General features: G+C 43.3%; 1 protein-coding gene and 1 long non-coding RNA gene across 3 annotated transcripts; one reads left to right on the forward strand and one right to left on the reverse strand.

Annotated features, from left to right (window-relative positions):
• The first annotated feature begins 8,265 nt into the window (after positions 1–8,265).
• On the forward strand, positions 8,266–9,208 carry LOC147961136 (uncharacterized). Of its 2 annotated transcripts, none has more exons than XR_015611899.1 (2): positions 8,266–8,614; positions 8,715–9,208. It is a non-coding gene; the product is annotated as an uncharacterized LOC147961136 (long non-coding RNA). The 2 variants fall into 2 exon arrangements; XR_015611900.1 differs by having other exon boundaries at positions 8,266–8,607.
• Positions 9,209–13,700: 4,492 nt separating this feature from the next.
• Positions 13,701–19,457, reverse strand: LOC125526062 (heat shock 70 kDa protein 16). The gene is made up of 9 exons (XM_087534388.1): positions 18,167–19,457; positions 17,837–18,049; positions 16,445–16,537; positions 16,293–16,361; positions 15,616–15,816; positions 15,395–15,541; positions 14,951–15,079; positions 14,457–14,587; positions 13,701–14,346 (listed from the first exon to the last, which is right to left on the reverse strand). The coding sequence occupies exons 1-9, from the start codon at positions 19,334–19,336 to the stop codon at positions 14,289–14,291; spliced, it is 2,211 nt and encodes a 736-aa protein (XP_087390514.1). The 5' UTR covers positions 19,337–19,457; the 3' UTR covers positions 13,701–14,288.
• Between the last annotated feature and the right edge of the window lie 77 nt (positions 19,458–19,534).

Here is a 19,534-nt window from a genome sequence, read left to right on the forward strand (position 1 = left end):
TATTAGCACGATTAAACTTATTTTCAATTATGTGAGCATATTTTCAAACTATAACAATTGAACCCCATCCCTCCACATTACAAAACAACCTAGCCCAAGTGCACCACAAATACGTACTGCATCTTTTGAAAAATGAACAATTTCTTAACATCTTTTGAAACATGAACAATTTTTAAAATTTGTTGTTTTTTTTTGTTTGTCCTGTATTCCTTCAGTTTTTTTATTTTTTATCTTTATTTTTCTATTTTCATTTTCTTTTCTTTTTAAAAAGTCATGAATTATTTTAAATCGTGAAACTTTTTTAAAATCTGTGAACTTCTAAAATTTGTGAACGTTCCAAATTCACACCCTCTTTCAACTTTTACGAGCTTTTTATAAAGCCTGCGTATTTTTTTTTTCAAATTACAAAGCCTGCGTGTAACAGAAAAATGTGTTTTCTGTTTTCTTTTCCTTCCGCGGAAGGCACGGTTGCGCTTTCGCGAGAGGCACGCTCTGAAACGGAAAAAACACATTTTCTCTTTTTTTTCCGCGACAACCATGCCTCCTTCGCAAAGGAAAAAAACCATGCTCCTGGTTCGGTTTTTTTGTCTGTTTTTTTCGTGAAAAAAAATCATTAAAACCTATCAACATGGGATCTAGTTTTGAAGATCTCGACGCAAGGAGTCCAATGGTGAAAACGGTTCAAGATTTGGACGCACGGTTAAAGAGATAAAACGTTTTGAATAAACGAATCTACAAAAAAGGAAAAACTCCCAGGTTGCGACAAGTGGCGCACATGCAGCGCACATATTGTCGCAACCTGGGGAGGTGGGAGTGATCTTTGTAAGGAGTACTCCTCAATTAGTGATTTCGTACAACGGTATGCCTATCCTCGAGGAACTTGATGGTCCCACCAAGGATAGAAGCGCATATTGAAAATGCTTTTACAAGGTGGATATCATTACATCGTACCATGCACAATACAAATGGGGATACATATAAAGGCATACAATCGCCACATGAATACATCAAGCATCATACAGAAGAGGAGGATCCGACTACGGATGAAATCAAAAGAAAAACACGAACAATGTTCACCCTGCTAGCCCAGGCTGCCGACCAAGAACCCATCTCAAGATCGACGAAAAAGAAGAAGCAGAAGGGGAACTCCAAAAGTAGGTAAGCATCGCTCTCATGTCATGACATCGCATTACCTGTACCTGCATCTGTTGTTGTAGTATCTGTGAGCCACGAGGACTCGGCAATCTCATTACCATGGGTATCAAGACTAGCAAAGCTTAATGGACATGGAATGGTTAAGTGATGAGGTTGCAGTAAGCACTAAGCATTGTATGGTGGCTAACTTACGAGTACCAGAAATAAGAATAAACTACACATAACGGTTGCAAACTAGTAATGATCAATAAGTGATCCTGAACTATTTACGAGTCAAACATAACCCCATCGTGTTCTCTTCCCGAACTCCCTCGAAAAGAGACATTCATGGTTACGCACGTGGTTCATGTATTTTATTTCGGATTTAGTGTCAAGTTTTCTACAACTGGATATTATAAATTTTCAAGTCGTCACATAACCGTGGGCACGGCTCTCGAAAAGATTTAACCCTCTAGGGGTGTCCCAACATAGTCCATCATAAACTCTCACGATCAGCGGAGGAAGAACCTCCATCTCGGGACAACCCGATCAAGCTCCGAATCCTGGTGCACAAGACATTTCGACAATGGTAGAACAAGTCCGGCAAGACCTCCCGTCGTGTCGACGATCCTGATAGGAGCCGCACGTATCTCGTTCTCAGGACACTACTAGATGGGACAAGCTACGAGCAAAACCAATCCTCGAGTTTCCTCGCAGTGGCCCCGCGGGCCGCCCATTTTGGACCAACACCATCAGCACTGGCCCACATGTATTATGTGGAATTAAGAATCTTCGGGTAGTGCTAACTCCCTATGACAATTATTTATTTATTAGTATTATTATGTTGGAAAAATTTAAACCAATTAGGGCCTTGCTGGAGGAGTTTTAGCATAAGCAAACGGTCAGGGTGTTCCCATACACCCACATGCGTTAGAAGGGCTCATCAAGGAACATAACACCGATATGACGGAAACTAGGACGGCAAGAGTGGAACAAAACACCAGGCAAAAGACCGAGTCCTCCACCCATTACCAAGTATATAGATGCATTAATTAAATAAGAGATATTATGATATCCTAAGATATACATGTCTCAACATGGAACAACCTGCACTGCACCTGCAACTAGCAACGTTATAAAAGGGGCTAAGCAAAGCGGTAACATAGCCACACAATGGTTTGTTGGGATGGTGAAAAAGGTTAGAGGCTCATCATGGCAATTTGAGAGGCTTGACAAACAAATGGTAGGTAGCGCGATATAACGATAGCATCGAGACGACTAGCAAAGCAAAGATAGTAGTGATATCCAAGGTAATGGTCATCTTGCTTGAAATACCGTTTGCAAGAAGATAGAGTCCATGGAGTAGATGAGCCAACATAGTCGAATGCATCCTCACGATCGCAATGTAATCGAAAACTAACGAGAAGAAGCACAACCGGAAAGAAGCAAACAACACAATAAACACACAAGCATAAACATGGCATGGTGCACATTCAAGCATGATGCATGACAAGATCAAATGTTGTTACTCATGGCAAAAGATGATGCATGAAAGAACCCCACATCAAAGCAAGTTTAAATGAAACCGGAAACAACACATAACAATTCCAAAAACTCCCCATATGCAAATTTCGAATTTGGTAGTGGTCTGAATTAAACACGGTGTTAAATTTGTTAAACAACAAGTTAAAATGCACCATGATGATCTACACATTTTTCTAATCAAGTTACATATGTAGATCATTTAATTCCGAGCTACGGTCTAAAAATATGAGCTAAACAAGTTTAACATGACAAAGATGCAAAATGCATGCAAACATCAACCACAAACACTCAAATCAAGGATGCAACAAGACATTATGAAATTACATGCAATTCTAAGCAAGTTTCATATTGGACATGATCAAAACAGAGCAAGGGTTCAACACATACACACAAGGCAAGTTATAACAACAATCTGCCAAAAATAGCAACTAGGCATATTGCAAGCAACAAATCAACATGCTACAGAAACTATATAGGACAAAATTAATATGCACTTAAAATAGAAATAACATAATTCAATTCATCTTTAAGATTCAGGTTCATAAGCATCATGGTTAATTTACTATGATCCATGCAAAATGCAATGTTCTGCTACAGATTCATGACGGTGGAAAACTAGAGTTGCAAAACAGTAACATTATGATGCTGTCTTGGCATGCACATAATAACAAGCATAGACATTTTAACATTTATGAAATGGATATGAGCATGTAGTATACATGGCAATCTCCAACTTACTCCGTAGGCACAAATTCATATGATGCATAAATTATTTACTATGATTTTTACGAAATGAAACATTCTGTTAACAGATTGACAGTTTTATCATGATGGCAAATTTAGAACATGAAAGAGACATGCTAAAGCAACTTTACATGACAACCAAGGGCATGGCATCAAAGTAAACATTGTATAGACCAAATCACAAGAAGGAATCACATGCATATGAGCTAAGGATTAGTGGCGACCGAGTGCGGCGAATCTGCACCCGGGCTCAGCTGCACCCACGCTCACGGAAAAAATCAAAACAAATACAAAAAAATTCAAACAATTCTAATTTCTTTTGTGTGGTAGATAATTAGATGCGTGAGGTTCGCTGCAAAATTCAACTCGTTTGGACATTTGAGCAAGTCTGTGCAAAAAAGACAAAATCGGGGTCTGTAAAAAAGTTTACCATTCACGAACTGTTTTGGCCTGATTTGTCTTTTTTGCTGAGACCTACTCAGCTATCCAAATGAGTTGAAATTTGGAGCGGACCTGATGCATCAAATTATCTACCACACAAAAAAAATTGGAATTTTTTGAATTTTTCTAGTATTTGTTTTGAATTTTTTGCTGACCGGGAGGAGCTAAGCCCGGGCTCCAAGATGAATTATCGCAACCATAAAGCAAACATTGAAAGTAATAACAGTTTTCTGCAGTTAACATCAGGATGCACTTCTACAATGAATATTAGCACATGAAGATGCCTCCTAACATGCATGCAACAACCACCATCATGTAGAGGACAGAGAGTAAATCAATTTATATAACTGGAGCATCTCCAACGAAGCACACACAAAGATAGGGCCATCACAGTATGCATATATCTTTATCTTTACCTACTAATAAAGCGGCTATCGCTTCTGGTCATCCGTCATTAAAATTACCCTTCGAGTTGATAAAAATTACTCACCAATGCCATTGGTAAGTGGAAAAACGATTCAAGATTTTGGACAAAAATCACCGCCTCCTTCGTTGGTTTATAGGGACGCAACGTACAATAGCCATAGAACGAAGAGCAGTAGAGTGGTCGGCCTATCCCTCCTCAAGCGACGAGACTTGAGTTCGATCCCCACCGTCCACAATTTTTAGCTTTCCTTTCATGTCGTACCCATGTATGTGTTGGCTTCACTCCCCTGTTTCTTTTTTCGTTTTACTTTTTTTGTCTTTTCTTTTCTCATTCTTTTTTCTTTATTCTTTATTCTTTAAATTACTTGGGGATTTTAATATTCTAAAAGTTGCGAGTTCAAAAAAATGTTCGAGAAATCTAAAAATACGTGAATACAAAATTGTTTAGAAAATCATAAAAATTTTGCAGATTCAAAAATGTTGGTGGTTTTGTAAAACTGTTCGCAAAATTATAAAAAAACCACAATGTGGGAAAAATGGTCGGGAAATAAAATCATGTTCATGTTCATATTTGGGAATCTGAAAAGAAATTTCCATGACATTTTCGAATATGTTCACAAAAATAAAAATAAATATTTGTTTTTTAAATTTGTTCCCTAATTTTTTTAAAAGTTCATCGATTCAAATTTTTTTTGTTGAGACAAAAAATATAATGAATTCGAAACTGGTTCATACATTTAAAAAGATTGTAAACAAAACTAATGTTCATGATTTTTTTGAGAAAATCAATTTTTTTTAAAAAAAATTGTTTGTCGATTTGAAAAACTGTTCACTGGTTTATGTCTAGGATTTGATTAGTTTTTCGAAAGTCTTTATATGTCTTGGCGTTGGGAGTAGTTCGTGCTCAATGAGATTTGTTTTTAAAGTTTTAAACGTTCCCCTGTGCAACATAATTAAAAGTGTGACATGCGCTGGCAAACTCATAGCCTTGGGATTTACCGCGTCGAATGCATTGTGATCACGTGGACATCACGACCATCATCGGCTAGGGTGAGAAAGAAAATAAATGACAACATGGTGAGCCACTGTGTTAAAATAGAGTATGCACATATATCAGGATATTTAGTTATACTTATTTGGTTAGCTATAATTTTTTGTCTCCCGTTGCAACGCACAGGCATATTTGCTAGTGATATAGAAAAGTGAGGGACTGGCGTTTTTAAGTGCTGTATCTGCCCTAGGCCTTTACAATGTTTTGGTCCACCCTAGCCCTGCTGGGCTTCGGCCCTGCACACATGGCCCACGCACCAACCCTAGTTGGCCGGCCCATGTAGAGCACGCTCGATCGCATTTGAAAAACAGAACAAAAAATCATAGAAAAGACAAAAAAAATTGTGAATAATTTTTTTCATGGATTTTGAGGAAAAATTCATCAATTTCAAAAAAGATCATCGAAATTGACAAAAGGTTCATCAAATTTGAAAAGGTTCATTGAATTTCAAAATAAGCTCATCGGTTTGAGGAAAAAGTTCATATATTTGCAAACAATTCATCGAACTAGGAAGAACAAAAAAACAAAAAAGAAAAAAGGAAAAAGAAAAAAAAGCAAGAATAAAGTGGGAAAAGTTGTAACTTATCAGATCTCGTTGGGTGGCGGGATGGGTTGCTGGTTCAATTCACAACCCACGCACATTTTTTCTCGGATTAAAAACACAGAAAAAAAGCTATATGGACCGGCCCAGCACGGGGCGCTTCAGGTGCCCGTTTGCAAAATACATAGTAATGGGCGCCTGAAGCACGAACTGCATCCTCTGCCTGCCCCTAGCGCTTTGCCCGACGCCGTTGCTTGCACGCTGTTTTGGACCGGATCGATCTGATCTACCGCGGCGGTCGCCGATCTCCCTGAGACTGCCTCGTACATGTTGCACGCTGCTCTGCCTACCGATTGCTTCAATTTTCCATGCTGCTGCGATAACACACCACGCCGATACGAAATAGTTGCAGACCAGCCGCACGATCAAACAACAACGAAGCTTTCTGACTGCTTCATCCGATCTTCTTATGTAACTAAACTTTTTTCTGGTATGTGCTTGCAATTTATGGATCGATACGGGTGGGGATGAGGCCGGTTGGTTACTGTGTATTCATATAAAATGGGTTCATTCGCAAAAAGTACTTCTAGAGTATATACTCTTATCTTGGTCAGACGGACAGTGGTATCCTCAGCCTACCAGGGTTTTCGGTACTCACATTATTTCTGAATTTACTTTAAGATTTCCAGCGATATACTTTCAGTGGGCGAAGACGTTTCTGTCGACGACGAGGCGCCTACGACGACTTCGTAAATCTCAAAATGATATGCCGGCTCAGTCTCTCAAAAATACTCATAGGGATAAGGTGTACGTGTGTGTGTTTATTTTTTTTAGAAAAGGAGGATGACCCCCGTCCTCTGCATCTGGACGACGATGCATACGGCCACTTTATTAATTATTCTCACAAGACCTTACAAAGAAATACAACAGGAATACTAAAGCCGCCGTCTAAGCAACAAATTGTCACTACACCTATCCAGTTGATAAAGGGGCGCAGATAGTCTGTGCCTAATACCAAACAGACATCGCGGCCAAACCTAACATCTAAGACCTGGGGTCCCATCCAGGACGCCTGCTGGGCATGGATCTCACCGGTCCGACGTGCACTCAGAGGCCGCCGCCGCCAACTGCCACCGCTCCATCTTCAGGACTGTACTGATGCATCAACCTTGATCGGTCCAGCTATCGTCGATGCCACCACGGCGCCCAACAGCACCTCCTCCCTGCGCGCAAACAGCTGAGCACGTCGCTGTCGCCACTGATACACCCCAGCACCATGCTGCCAAGTACCACTAGCCGACACAACTTGAAGTCTATGAAAGATTTGTCGTGCGTAGCACCTGCCGACCAGGCATGACAAAGTGTAGCATCTGTCGGTCAGGCATGACTTGACATCTCCACCGAAGCTCCGTGCAAGACGAAGCCGCTCCACCTCCAGCCTCTCTGAATGGGAGCACCCTAGGAAGACACGACAAAGAGTTGAGCACCACAATCACCACGAGAGCCGGACCAGCCGACCGCCATGGCGAAGCGACACCACTAAAGAGAGAACCGCCGCCATCAGGAACACCAAGAACGCGCTGCAGCTGTCCCACCTCCCGGCGGACCCAAAGCGGCGCCTTCAAGAAGGTGACGGAGCCGGGCACCGCCGCCGCCCAACCAAAGTTGTGGGTTTTCACCCGGGTGCAGGGGAGGATGAGGGGAGGGAGCTGGATCTCGAAGCCGCCTTCAAGAAGAAAACAGCGCCCGGAGCGCTGCCGGCGTCGTGGCCGCCGCAGCCGGCCAAGAAATTACTCCAATCCAGAGCTCGCAACCCCACATCCGCGCAATCAGCCACCGGATCCGGCGGGACTGGCGAGGAGGAAGCAGCAACACGGGGGCGCCGTCTTCAGATCTGACGAAGGAGAGCAGCAGGGGATCCCTCCAACGCGGTGCCCGCATCCACTGCCAACTCGCCGCCCGCGCGACCGAGTAGATGCCGCCCTCAACACCGGCGAGTGCCACCCGCCCAGGACGACGCCGCCCTCACCAGCAGAGGCCGCCACCTCAAACCCTAGGCCCGAGCCCGAGCGGTGTCACGGCTGAGGGCCTCGCCGCCACCCTCATCGGCGATCGCGTGGGGGACCCGGCGCCCGTCTCTGGCGGCGGTGAAGGAAGGGATCGAGAAGAGGGGAGGTGGACGGGGAGATCGGTCGCCCCCGAGTCGCCCTCGAGAGGGCGTGTGTGCGTTCATAGAGGTAAGTGTATGCGCGTATGTATGAGCGCTTGCTACTGTGTTTAAAAATAAACTTCACGCACACACGTCCTAGCGGGTAACAAACGAGTGCCGGTTTAGTCTTTGGTTAATTATTTAATCTTATTATTAAACAATTAGATACCGACTCAATTATCTCCCTGACTCGAACAACTCCCGTGACAGTACGGATTCAATCACTTGTGATCTCCGATGGATTCAATCCGCAAGACAAAGAAGCGTGCGGCTCATCTGGTGGCCATCGAAGCACATCCCATTGGGAGGCGAGCTGATCGCATCCGGCAGCGGCAGCGGCAGCAATGAGCTGATCGTTTCCTTCACATGCATCTAGCACCTCATGCCGCTAGTCTAATCCTTGATCTTGATGTTCCTAGTTTTCTCCAGGCGATCCAAATCCTAGCTGCCGCCGGCCGATGGATCAGAGATCGATCGAGCACGACACGACCGACTTGATGTTGATTGGAATCAGAGGTCAACGGTTTGTTCTTCAACTTTCTGTGCATGCCGATTCCATGGCTACACCTACATCTGTAGCATCTTCCTGTCCATTGATCACAGTCCTCTTGCTTTGCTTCCAGATCCTTTCCAGGAGATGGGCCTCATCGTTTGCCGGCGTACGTGAATTCCGTGAACGAAGAACATTTATGTGCTCCGTGGTTGTTACCAGAGGCTTGCGGATGAGGGCGTCTAGAATGGAAGAATCGATTCAGTGGCTTCTGGTGGTCGATGGCGGCAACAGCTAGCACACGTCGTGTGCTTGTCGATCTCCAACGAATTCTCATGGCCATACGGCGCGGCGCCCAGCTAGCCGTAAACCTGATTAGCATACGTACTTCATAGTTACTTCTGTTAGTGGATAAGTGATCAAATGTATAGTTTTGTCTACAACTGTTGTTTCGCCTTGGGAAATTGGTATCCCCAGCAAAAGGAACAGTAGCTCCGGTTGCTAATCTATTGTGTAGAAAACTACTCCCTCCGTCCTAAAATAAGTGAGTACTGATTTGACTGAAGCTAGAGCCTAGAGGATCCTACCTGTTTAGTTGTCGAAGAGTGCACTACCTTGCTTCCTTTATGTTAGTATCGGTTTTCTTAAATTGCTGCTTTAATTTTCTATTTGTAAAAGGGTACATGCATTTCCCGGCTTCAACGAGTGCTTCATTTTGCTTCGCGGAAGCCTTGTGTGCTTGGCGTCATATAAAAAAAATTAACACCCCCATTGTTTTCATATGGTTTCTTACTCTTTTATTCATGCTATTGTTTGCTCAGTGCGATACAAATTACACCTGTTTTTGCTCAATCTTCTTTTCGAATGGAGTATACCTTTTTTTTTGGTATCTTCATTCTGAATACTCCTTAGTTTGTACTTATTTATATTTCCAAGTGGATTATACTTCATTCTAAGTAAACTATATTGTGAAGTATATTGATGTAAATAGCATATGTTCCTTTACCCAAAAAAAGAGTCGCAATATGCGGTATATATATACCCCCATTGAAAAAAAAGAGTGTATATTCAACAAAAGGTATATGTTTCCAGACTAACATAGTAGTAATATATACTACAATATAAAACATGTGCATACTCATACAAAAAGTAGCATATAGCCCTTATAAAAAAAAGAGTAGTATATATTTGTCTCGCACAAATAGTACATACTTGTATGCAGAAAAAACTATAAATTACAATGCAAATAGCAGTATATATACTCTGTCAAAAAATAAAAAAATTATGTTCTTCCATAAGAAGTGGTATATATATACTCGCATAAAAAAGTATATACATCACGGAAATTGCCCCAAAGTTGCAAAATATTACCCACCTATGTCACTTATCAGTGATAAAAAAACGTTTCACACAGGGGAATCTCCCGCCTGGGCCGACCCATGCAGTAAGGACCTCGTATACCGTGCTTTGCGCGCTGGGAGAAGATGCAGCACACCTGTTTTGGCTGGCCCATGTCCGGACGGCCTGTTTTTTAAATTTCATCTTTTTCTTTTCCGTTTACATTTTTTTCTACTTTAAATAACTTGGGACTACAAAAAAGTTCATTGTGCCCTAGGCCATAGCAAAAGGAGCATTGGGCGAAGAGGAGAGGAGAGCTAGCTTAGCGGTGGCATGCCTGCCGGGAATGGAAATCCTCCTGCTTGCGGTCTCTCTCTCTCTCTCTCCCTCCCTCTCCCTCTCCCTCTCTCTCTCTCTTCGACGGGAAGATACGCAACATAGTTTTTTTTATAACGTAAAACTTTATTTCTCATATGATAGCCAAGTCATTTACAATAAGGTGAGAAACAAAGTCAGGTATAGAACTTTTCCAAAAATCGGAAAATCTATTTTTGAAAGAGAATTTTGCTAAGCTATCTGCTACTTCATTGGCCTCTTGGAAGCAGTGGATACATTCCACATTTGTAAGATCTGCTGTTAATTGTTTGCATTCTAGTACTATGGCAACATCTGGTCCAAAGAACTCATCGCCTTGGTTGAAAATCTGAACTGCATTTGTACTATCAGACTCAATAACCACTGAGCTACAACCAATCCGGAGTGCAAGGATTATACCGTTGCATACTGCATGAATTTCTGCTGAGTCCACACTGCTAACATGGAGAATGAACCAGCAAGCAGCAACAACAACATCACCTTTATCGCCTCGAGCAATAGCTCCCGTAGCCCCTGACATGTTTTCAGAACAAAAGGATGCATCCACATTTATCTTGACCGTTCCCGCTGCTGGTTTCCACCACATATGCTCCCTCTTACGCACCGGAAATTTGGGCGATGATGCTCGGATAAAATTAGTACATAGTACTTTGATCGATGTGGCTGTACGATCAGGGGATTGTATGCTTACCCCCCTCACAAACTGACGGCGTTGCCACCAAATATACCATGCTGAAACCGCAATCAACTCTGCCTTTGGGAGCTCGTTCGAAACACCTTGAGCCCTGCATAGAATCTCCATGGTTACAGGTCCTGACCGATCTTCAGAAATAGTTCGACAAATGTCGTCTTCAAGGCCAAGTTCTGACCAAACTTCCATCGCTCGAGGACACGCAAAGAGACAATGTTGGATATCTTTCATACCAATCCTACAATGTGGACACTGTGCACTTAACGGAATATGGCGATTAGCTAAGGTTCCAAAGCAGGGGAGGACTCCTTTTAATGTTTTCCAGGTGAAATGCTTCACTTTCCCGGGTAAAACAAGGGCCCAAATGGTCTTCCAGATATCATTCAACTGAGAACCACCCTGACCATCTCCCCAACGCCACTAGTGTCCGAACTGGTGTTCAAATTCAACATGGTAAGCGGACCTAACTGAGAAAGTACCAGACCGCGTAGCATTCCAAGCTACAAAATCATCGAACACCTCAACCCTCAGTGGTATTTGTAAAATTCTTTGTGCATCCACAACTGAAAAAACTGAACGAACAAGTTCTTCATCCCACAAACCTGAGTGTGGATCTATTAGTTCTTCCACTTTATTCAACATTATCCCTCCTCTAGGCGTAATCACTTTCCTGGATTCACTAGAGGGTATCCAAGGATCTTGCCAAATGTCAATTCTTGAGCCAGTTCCAACATGCCATATACAGCCCTTTTGAATGTTTGAATGCCCGCAACAATGTTCTGCCATGTAAACGAGGAACCCTTCTTGGGGCCCGCACTGAGAATATCATCATCTGAATAGTACTTAGCTTTCAGAACACGTGCACACAAGGAATCTGGATTCTGGAGAAGTCGCCAACACTGTTTTGCTAATAAAGCAAGGTTAAAACTATGAAGGTCTCTAAACCCCATACCACCCTTTCTATTTGGGATGCACATCTTCCACCATGCAAACCAATGCAATTTCTTTTTCTCCTCATTATCTCTCCACCAAAACCCCGCAATCTCATCAGTAATATTTTTGCAAGTCCCTTTTGGGAGTTTAAACACAGGCATGGCATAAGTAGGGATCGCCTGTGCAACTGATTTTAATAAGATCTCTTTCCCTTGTATAGATAGAGTCTTCTCCTTCCACCCTTTCAATCTCTGACAAATTCTATCAATGAGATGCTGGAAGCAGTCACTTCGATCCAGTCCAACCATCGTAGGCAAACCTAAATACTTGTTAGAAAGGGCTTCTGTTAAGATATCCAGTTCCCTGCAAATCTCTTCTCTGACGTGGACATTGGTGTTTGGACTGAAAAAAAACACTTGATTTAGCAGTGCTAACCTGCTGCCCAGAGCTACTGCAGTATGTGGTAAGTATTCTCTTCAAGGTGTGTGCATTATGGGCATTGGCCCTCATCAATATCAAGGAATCATCAGCAAACAAGAGATGGGATATAGATGGAGCATTTCTACATACGAGAATACCTTCAATTCCGCCAATATCTTCCTCATGGGCTAACAAGCAAGATAAGCCCTCCGAGCACAACAAAAATAGATAAGGGGACAGAGGATCCCCCTGTCTCAGTCCCCTAGTAGGTATAAATTCTTCAGTCTCGGTGTCACTAAATCTCACTTTGTAACTTACTGAGGTCACACATTCCATGATTAACTCCTCCCAAAAAGAGTGGAACCCCAACTTCAGCATCATTTGTTTCAAAAATTCCCATTCTACTCTGTCATAAGCTTTCAACATATCAAGTTTCACTGCACAAACCCCGTTTGAGCCGTGGGTCTTTTTCTTAATTGCATGGAAACACTCATAGGCAACCAACACATTGTCCGTAATTAGCCGACCTGAAACAAAAGCACTTTAGGTTGGTGAAATAACATCCGGTAGGATTTTCTTCAACCTATTTGCCAGCATTTTGGAGATGATTTTGTACACAACATTGCACAGGCTAATAGGTCTGTATTGAGTGATTACCTCCGGGTTCTCAACCTTTGGGATCAGGACAATGTTTGTTTGGTTTCAACCATTAGGAATTTTTTTTATTGTTAATCGCATCAAGAACCTCGTTTGTTAGTTCCTCTACAAGAATATGCCAAAATCTCTTGAAAAATAGAGCATGCAGGCCGTCCGGACCAGGGGCCTTCATGTCTCCAATCTGAAACAACGCCTTCCGCACGTCCTCTCTTGAGAATAGTTTATCTCTTCAGTTTATCAAACAAATATGTTCTCTCAAAAGCGTCTCTCTCTCACGGTTTCCCTCTCCCGTTGTCTTCTTAGGGGGCAGCCCGTCTCCTCATATACCTTTTTTATAAAGAAAGCACCCTCTCCATGTCCTGTAGGGGATTCGAAGGCATAGCGGCAATAAAACCCCATATTTCCAACCAAGTCAATTTTTCTGATTTCACTCGTGATGTTTAGGGTTTCCCCTTTTTTATCTTCACTGGCATCTGCCACAAATTAGAAATTGTGCACTCCCTTTTCATTTAAGTTCTAACGTTTTATCCAAGTTAGAACTTGCACTTTCCCACAAAAATAGCACAATATGATTGTAAGCACATAAAGAAAAAAATGCCATGATATATTCAAAGAATTGCTTCTCATCTAACATTAAACAAACATGCAAATTTAATACTAAGAGAGTGAAACCACAATAAAATCAACTCATTCAAAAGTAAAATCTCACTGCAACAAAACATTCAAGCATGAAGATCTATGGTCATTGATCATATCTTCCATACATGAATACAGCAAGTTATAACCATGCGGTCCTTGGTAAGTAGATACATTGCACACAAATTTGCTTCCATTTCTCATCTTGTTCGTTCACATGAAACTAAAGCAGACGACTCCTTGGTAAGTAGATACATTGCACACAAATTTGCTTCCATTTCTCATCTTGTTCGTTCACATGAAACTAAAGCAGACGACTCCTTGGTAAGTAGATACATTGCACACAAATTTGCTTCCATTTCTCATCTTGTTCGTTCACATCAAACTAAAGCAGACGACAACCTTTATCTGATTACGAAGAAAAAGAATTCACATGTATCAACAATCATGGCTAGTGAAAACTGCACGTCAGTGTACTGAGATGCAGGCACCCAATGGCGGGCAGTGTGGTACAGAGTTGATCGTATGGCAAGGTTAGAAGATATCCGTACGTCCGTATATTTCTACAAAATGTCAAACCTGGCCATGGCCATTCTGCAGGGAATCCTCAGCAAGGTCTAATATCTCTATCTGATTTATGCATTTGATCTGAACCTGCTAGCATCCATCATCGTTGTCATGCCCCCGTGCCCTAGTTACTATTTTGCTACATGACCTGCAAATGGAATCAGCCAAATCTAAGATATCGTGGAATGGAACACCAAACATTTTTTCAAAAGAGCACAAAATGCCAAATTTTGGATTCAAGGAAGAAAGGTCAAATACATGTCCAGCTCCTCTTCCTTTTTCTTGATTTCATGAGACCAAACTACAGGGTCAACATTCTTGGGCAAGGACTCCTGTAGTTGCGAGCTCTCCCTCAGCCACAGCTCAACTTTAGTGCACTCATTGTCAATCTGGCAGATAAACCGGTCATCAGAAGTGCAAGTAGCAACAGAATTCTATATAGCATGATACTATGCAGTATGCAGACAGAAAGACTAAGTTAAAACAAACTACTGTCAACACTTCGTGTGTTCATTATTAAGTAACCTAGGTTTATTTCAAAAGCTTCATCCCTTTTCTCTTTTGGCATTTGATTATTGTAATTCAAGGAATTACTATAATACACATATTGCAAGGAACATGAACAGTTTCACTTTACAACTTAGATCAACTTATCGCCGTGTTGAGTTAGTACAAACTAGCAGACCACACATAGATATGCAATGACTCAAGTGTCAATAAGGGCACACACAAAAAATGGTTAAATAACTTACAGCATCTCGTTCAGGCGCAGATAATGACTTGGCAGCCATTCTATGGTCAACAATGCACTTCAGAAGCTCCCTTGTAGCTTCAGCTCTGGCTTCCTCATCTTTACAACGATATTCAATGGGATCTACAAGCTTTAAATATAAAGAGAAACATAAGGAAATAGTCCAACAAAGAGGTGCATAGTCCAAAAATAGGAAGAACACATTGGAATCATCCGTGCATTAACATGGAATGTGCGATAGGATACGATGGACAACAAAGAACAGGTATAAAAACTATACAACTTGAATGTCAGTTAAGCCCAAAGGTGAAGTGATAAATCATGAAATACTATTAATACCGAGGACAAGAAAATACATTGACAAACATATATCAGAAAATATGTATAAGGTGTATAAGGGGCCATGGATGCAGATAAAAAAAACATCAAAAGGTACCATTTGTACCTTTTTTAGCTCCTCGAGTTTACTAGTGTAAACTGCTTCAGTCTCATCATCACCTTCTTCATAAAGCCAATCTTCTGTCTGCTGTAGATTAACTGAGATTTCTTCCCTTTCAGAATCAGTAGCAAAGCTCCGATACCTCTCAGAAAGCTAGAAAACAATTTATCAGCGAACAGAACTTTTAGGTTGGGAAAGGAATTGGGAAAACACTCTCAGACTGCCACCTTATTACGGGTGTCGTACACGTAGGATTCCAATGCGTTCTTCCTCTCTTTCGTTCGCTCGACAAGTTTATCCTGATAGGCCAGTTGTTGTTCTTGCTCTTGAGCTTCCAGCAATTCCTGCTTGCTCATTACGCCATAAATAGACTCAACAATTTGCAAGTCCTGCCGGTGCATTGGCGGTTCATTTCTCGACTTGTGATCCTGCACATAATAACAGTTGTCACACCTAGTTAGTTGGGCAATAATTGAAAGATGACAGTTGCATCATTTCTCGACTTTTAACATTTTATGCATCTGGTAGGGTATTCCCTCCCCCATTTCAAATACTCAACATACAAGGTATAAATAATCTTACGGTACCTTATCCCAACCAGCTAAGGATTAACAAGATTATCACAAAATTTAGCACCTTAAATAGTTAAAGTATCATATATATGCCAGTGGATTTGCATATAGTACCCACAAAAGGAGTATGCTTGCAAGTTAGTGCAGCACGTTTATTACCAACTTCAACACAGAACGCCAGCTGGCAATTATACTCATATAGAAACTCATGTACTACAATAGTTGTGAAAGTCTGCTGAAGTTGCATGCCTTTGGTCATCATACTGCAATTTAGTTAGAGGAACACATGTAGCATAGATCTAGGACCAGGGAGGGCTGGCATAATTCCTTACCATGTTATCATTGGAATCGAGTTCCATAGAGTCAGCAGAATTTGCATCCCTTTGATCATCGTCAATCAACTGAGGCAGTTTAAAGGTTAGAAAGACAATATTGAACAACTTATAACTAAAATCTGGCAGTGACTATGAAAGTTGACACTTACAACAGCTGATTCCACTGAAATAAGTCCATGGAGATTTAACCGGATTTTTACTTTCACTTTAGATTTTTCACTATGTGCTTCGAAAGGTCCAATCTGCAATAAGGAAATTACAACACTAGAATGATTAGAAGTAATCATGGAAGACATCAACATTTAACAGTAAGCGTAACTTCGTTCAATGCATGTGAGCATATTTCTTGTGCCACGATTCAACTGGCATACATGTTTCATAGCTTTTGGAAGAGGTTCGACATACAAATTATGAGGTCACCGCAGTAGGTAAATGTGCATGTTACATCCTCCTCTCCCAGCCCCTAAAACCCCTAACCCACCCACCCCAAAAAAAAAGTTTGTCCCGAACCATGACCTAATATGTATGGAGCTACCACCGGTCCATCCGAAATTAAGGATTCAAACTGTGGATCCCAGAGTTTCAGGGATAAATAAATAAACTGCGAGAGAGCACAACACTGATCTTTGAGTGCATTAAGGTCAGCTAGAGTTAGGAACACAAAAGTTATCTAAAATGTTTTTCAAAATGATGATCACTTGATCAGAAACTAAACAACCTGATACTTTGCGGTACAATAAAGGCACCACATGAGCTCTTACAAGACGAAATTTTATGATTTGTTAAGACAGCATGTTAGTGTTTCATGGTCAACTGAAGAGAGGCAGCATTGTGAATATGATGACTTCAATGATGACAGGAAAACATAACAATACTTTTTTGTTGAAAATATGTGTTGCAATCTCTTTAGAGAATGAAGTTGCAAGGTAGTTTCTGAAGAGAATCATTTCGTGATCTATAATATAAATCCTACAGTTCCAATTGTCTTGTTCTAGCACTAATGTTTACAATGGTTCACACTTACCAGGCATACACATTGAAGATATGCACTTCCAAATAAGAGATACTACAAATTGATTACCATCTTTATACTCATGTGTTATGATTGACAAGATTGTTTATCCATTCTAGGAGTATTGTCCATTGCCTACTAAAGCACCAATTAAGTGAACACAACAAGGCGTCTAGATGATAAGGCAGCAGAAGACATGAAAAAAGGTATCTTCTGATTATTGTAATTAACTTGTAAGCAAGGAGTGAAAGCATCAAAGGTTCTACAGAAACAGTGGTGCCATGAAATGAAACAGAAGACATGAAAAAAGTATCTTCTGGTTATTGTAATTAACTTGTAAGCAAGGAGTGAAAGCATCAAAGGTTCTACAGAAACAGTGGTGCCATGAAATGAAACACTGTTGTCTTGGAAGCTATTGTATTCACATGGAGATAACAGAGTCTTAGAGCTAAATAAAACAAAAGAGACATCTGGATCAAAAGGCTAAAACATGATCACATTTTATCAGTCAAGAGAGTTAATTGCATACCTCAAAACTACCGATTTGTGTTGAGGTGCCAGGGGGCAGTTCATTCTCATCCACGTAAAAAGCATCCAAAGTAAAACCACTGGTCCTATGCAAAGTAATTATCTTAACACTAGGAAGGGGCTGGCCTCTCCGGAACAATGCGTTGCTTGTCAATGCTGATATTGGGCCTTCATTTGTGCAAAATCCTATTGAGGCAGGGATTACATCTTGCACCTGAAATACACCAAATGCAACATTTCTCAGTAAACAGCCAGCAATACAGCATGCTTCAAGTACCACACTAAGCTTATATAACAAGAGACTATACAAGATAAAAGCTGGCATGCATACCTCATACTCCCGAACACGGAATGTGGGACTAAGCATTGCACACTGCAACGCGCAACCACGAGCCACGCACTCACTGACATTGATTGTGCGACTAGGCTCCCTTCTAAAGAATCCGGCCAGAACTCTAGCAATAGCAGGTACCCGAGACCCTGACCCAACGAGCTCCACAGACTGCAGCTTATCCAATCCAATACCTGAATCTGCCATCGCCCGCCTGCACGGCCCAACAACTCTCTCCAGCAACTCAGCACAGAGCTTCTCAAAGTCTTCCCTCCGGATCATCCCCCTCACGTCCTTCTCCTCCATGAGGCACTCTATGTTGACCACGGCCTCGGCGTTCGCGCTCAACACCTTCTTCGCCTTCTCACAGGCGGCCCTCAGCCTCATGCTCGCCTTCACATTACCCACGACATCGATCTTATACCTGTCCCTGAACTCCTCAGCGAAATGCTCGAACAGCACCTCGTCAAAGTCCCGGCCGCCCAGGTCCGCATCGAAGCCGTGCGACAGCACCTTCATCCCGGACGCGTCGAAGGCGACGACCCCGGCCTGGGTGTCGGAGTGGCCGACGTCGACGAAGGCGACGAAGGTGGGGCCCCCGGCGACGCCGAGGTCGGAGCGGTAGAGGCCGTAGCCGAGGGCGGTGGCGGCGAGGTCGTGCATGAGGCGGAGCGGGCGGAGCCCCGCGACGGCCGCGGCGTCGACGTAGGCGCGGCGCTGCGCCTGCGTGAGGTAGCAGGGGACGGAGATCACGCAGTCGGCGACGGGGGCCCCGAGGTCGTCCTCGGCGAGCTGGCGCAGGTAGGCGAGCAACATGGCGAGGATGTGGGTCGGGGAGAGCGCGATGCGGCGGCCGAGGTGGTCGACGTGGACGCGGGCGCCCCCGCCGGCGCCGGAGCGGGCGACGTCGACGGGGAAGGGGAGGCGCGGGAGGTCGCGGGGGGCGGGGCGGGAGGCGAGGAGGAGGAGGCGCTTGGGGCTGGAGAAGGGGGCGTGGGAGGATGCGGCGCCGGACGCGTGCGCGCCCAGCAGGCGCGCGCTGTGGGAGAAGGCGACGGCGGCCGGCGACTCGCGCTTGGACTCGGCGTTGAGCAGCACGTCGATCCCACGCTGCCGCGCCGCCGCCGCCACCAGGGTGTCGTTGCCCACGTCGAGCCCCACCACGCTCATCGCGGCGGCGGCGGCGACGGCGGCTGGCCGGGGATTGGGATTCGGGATTCGATCGACGCGGCGAGGGGGTCGGGACTCGGGAGGGAGTGGGATTTTGGGGGGTGGGTGCGGGTGCGGGTGTGGGCGTGGGGGGTGGTGCGCCGGACCGGAGGGGAGGGGTACGGGCCGCGGGCGCCGGTGTGGGCGAGGACTAGTCTG

The sequence above is a fragment of the Triticum urartu genome, chromosome 7A (genome assembly GCF_056163025.1).
Source record: "Triticum urartu cultivar PI428250 chromosome 7A, HENAU_Tu73, whole genome shotgun sequence".
NCBI lineage: Eukaryota > Viridiplantae > Streptophyta > Magnoliopsida > Poales > Poaceae > Triticum > Triticum urartu.

Bases quoted from the DNA above. Each gene is read 5' to 3' on its own strand.
- LOC125526062 (XM_087534388.1), bottom strand. From the start codon at position 19,336: ATGAGCGTGGTGGGGCTCGACGTGGGCAACGACACCCTGGTGGCGGCG. The intron at 15,080-15,394 runs GTACAAATGGTA...TTATATTTAAAG, and splicing joins AACTCGAGGAGCTAAAAAAG to CTTGTAGATCCCATTGAATA. The intron at 14,347-14,456 runs GTATTTGACCTT...TTCCATTTGCAG, and splicing joins AAGGAAGAGGAGCTGGACAT to GTCATGTAGCAAAATAGTAA.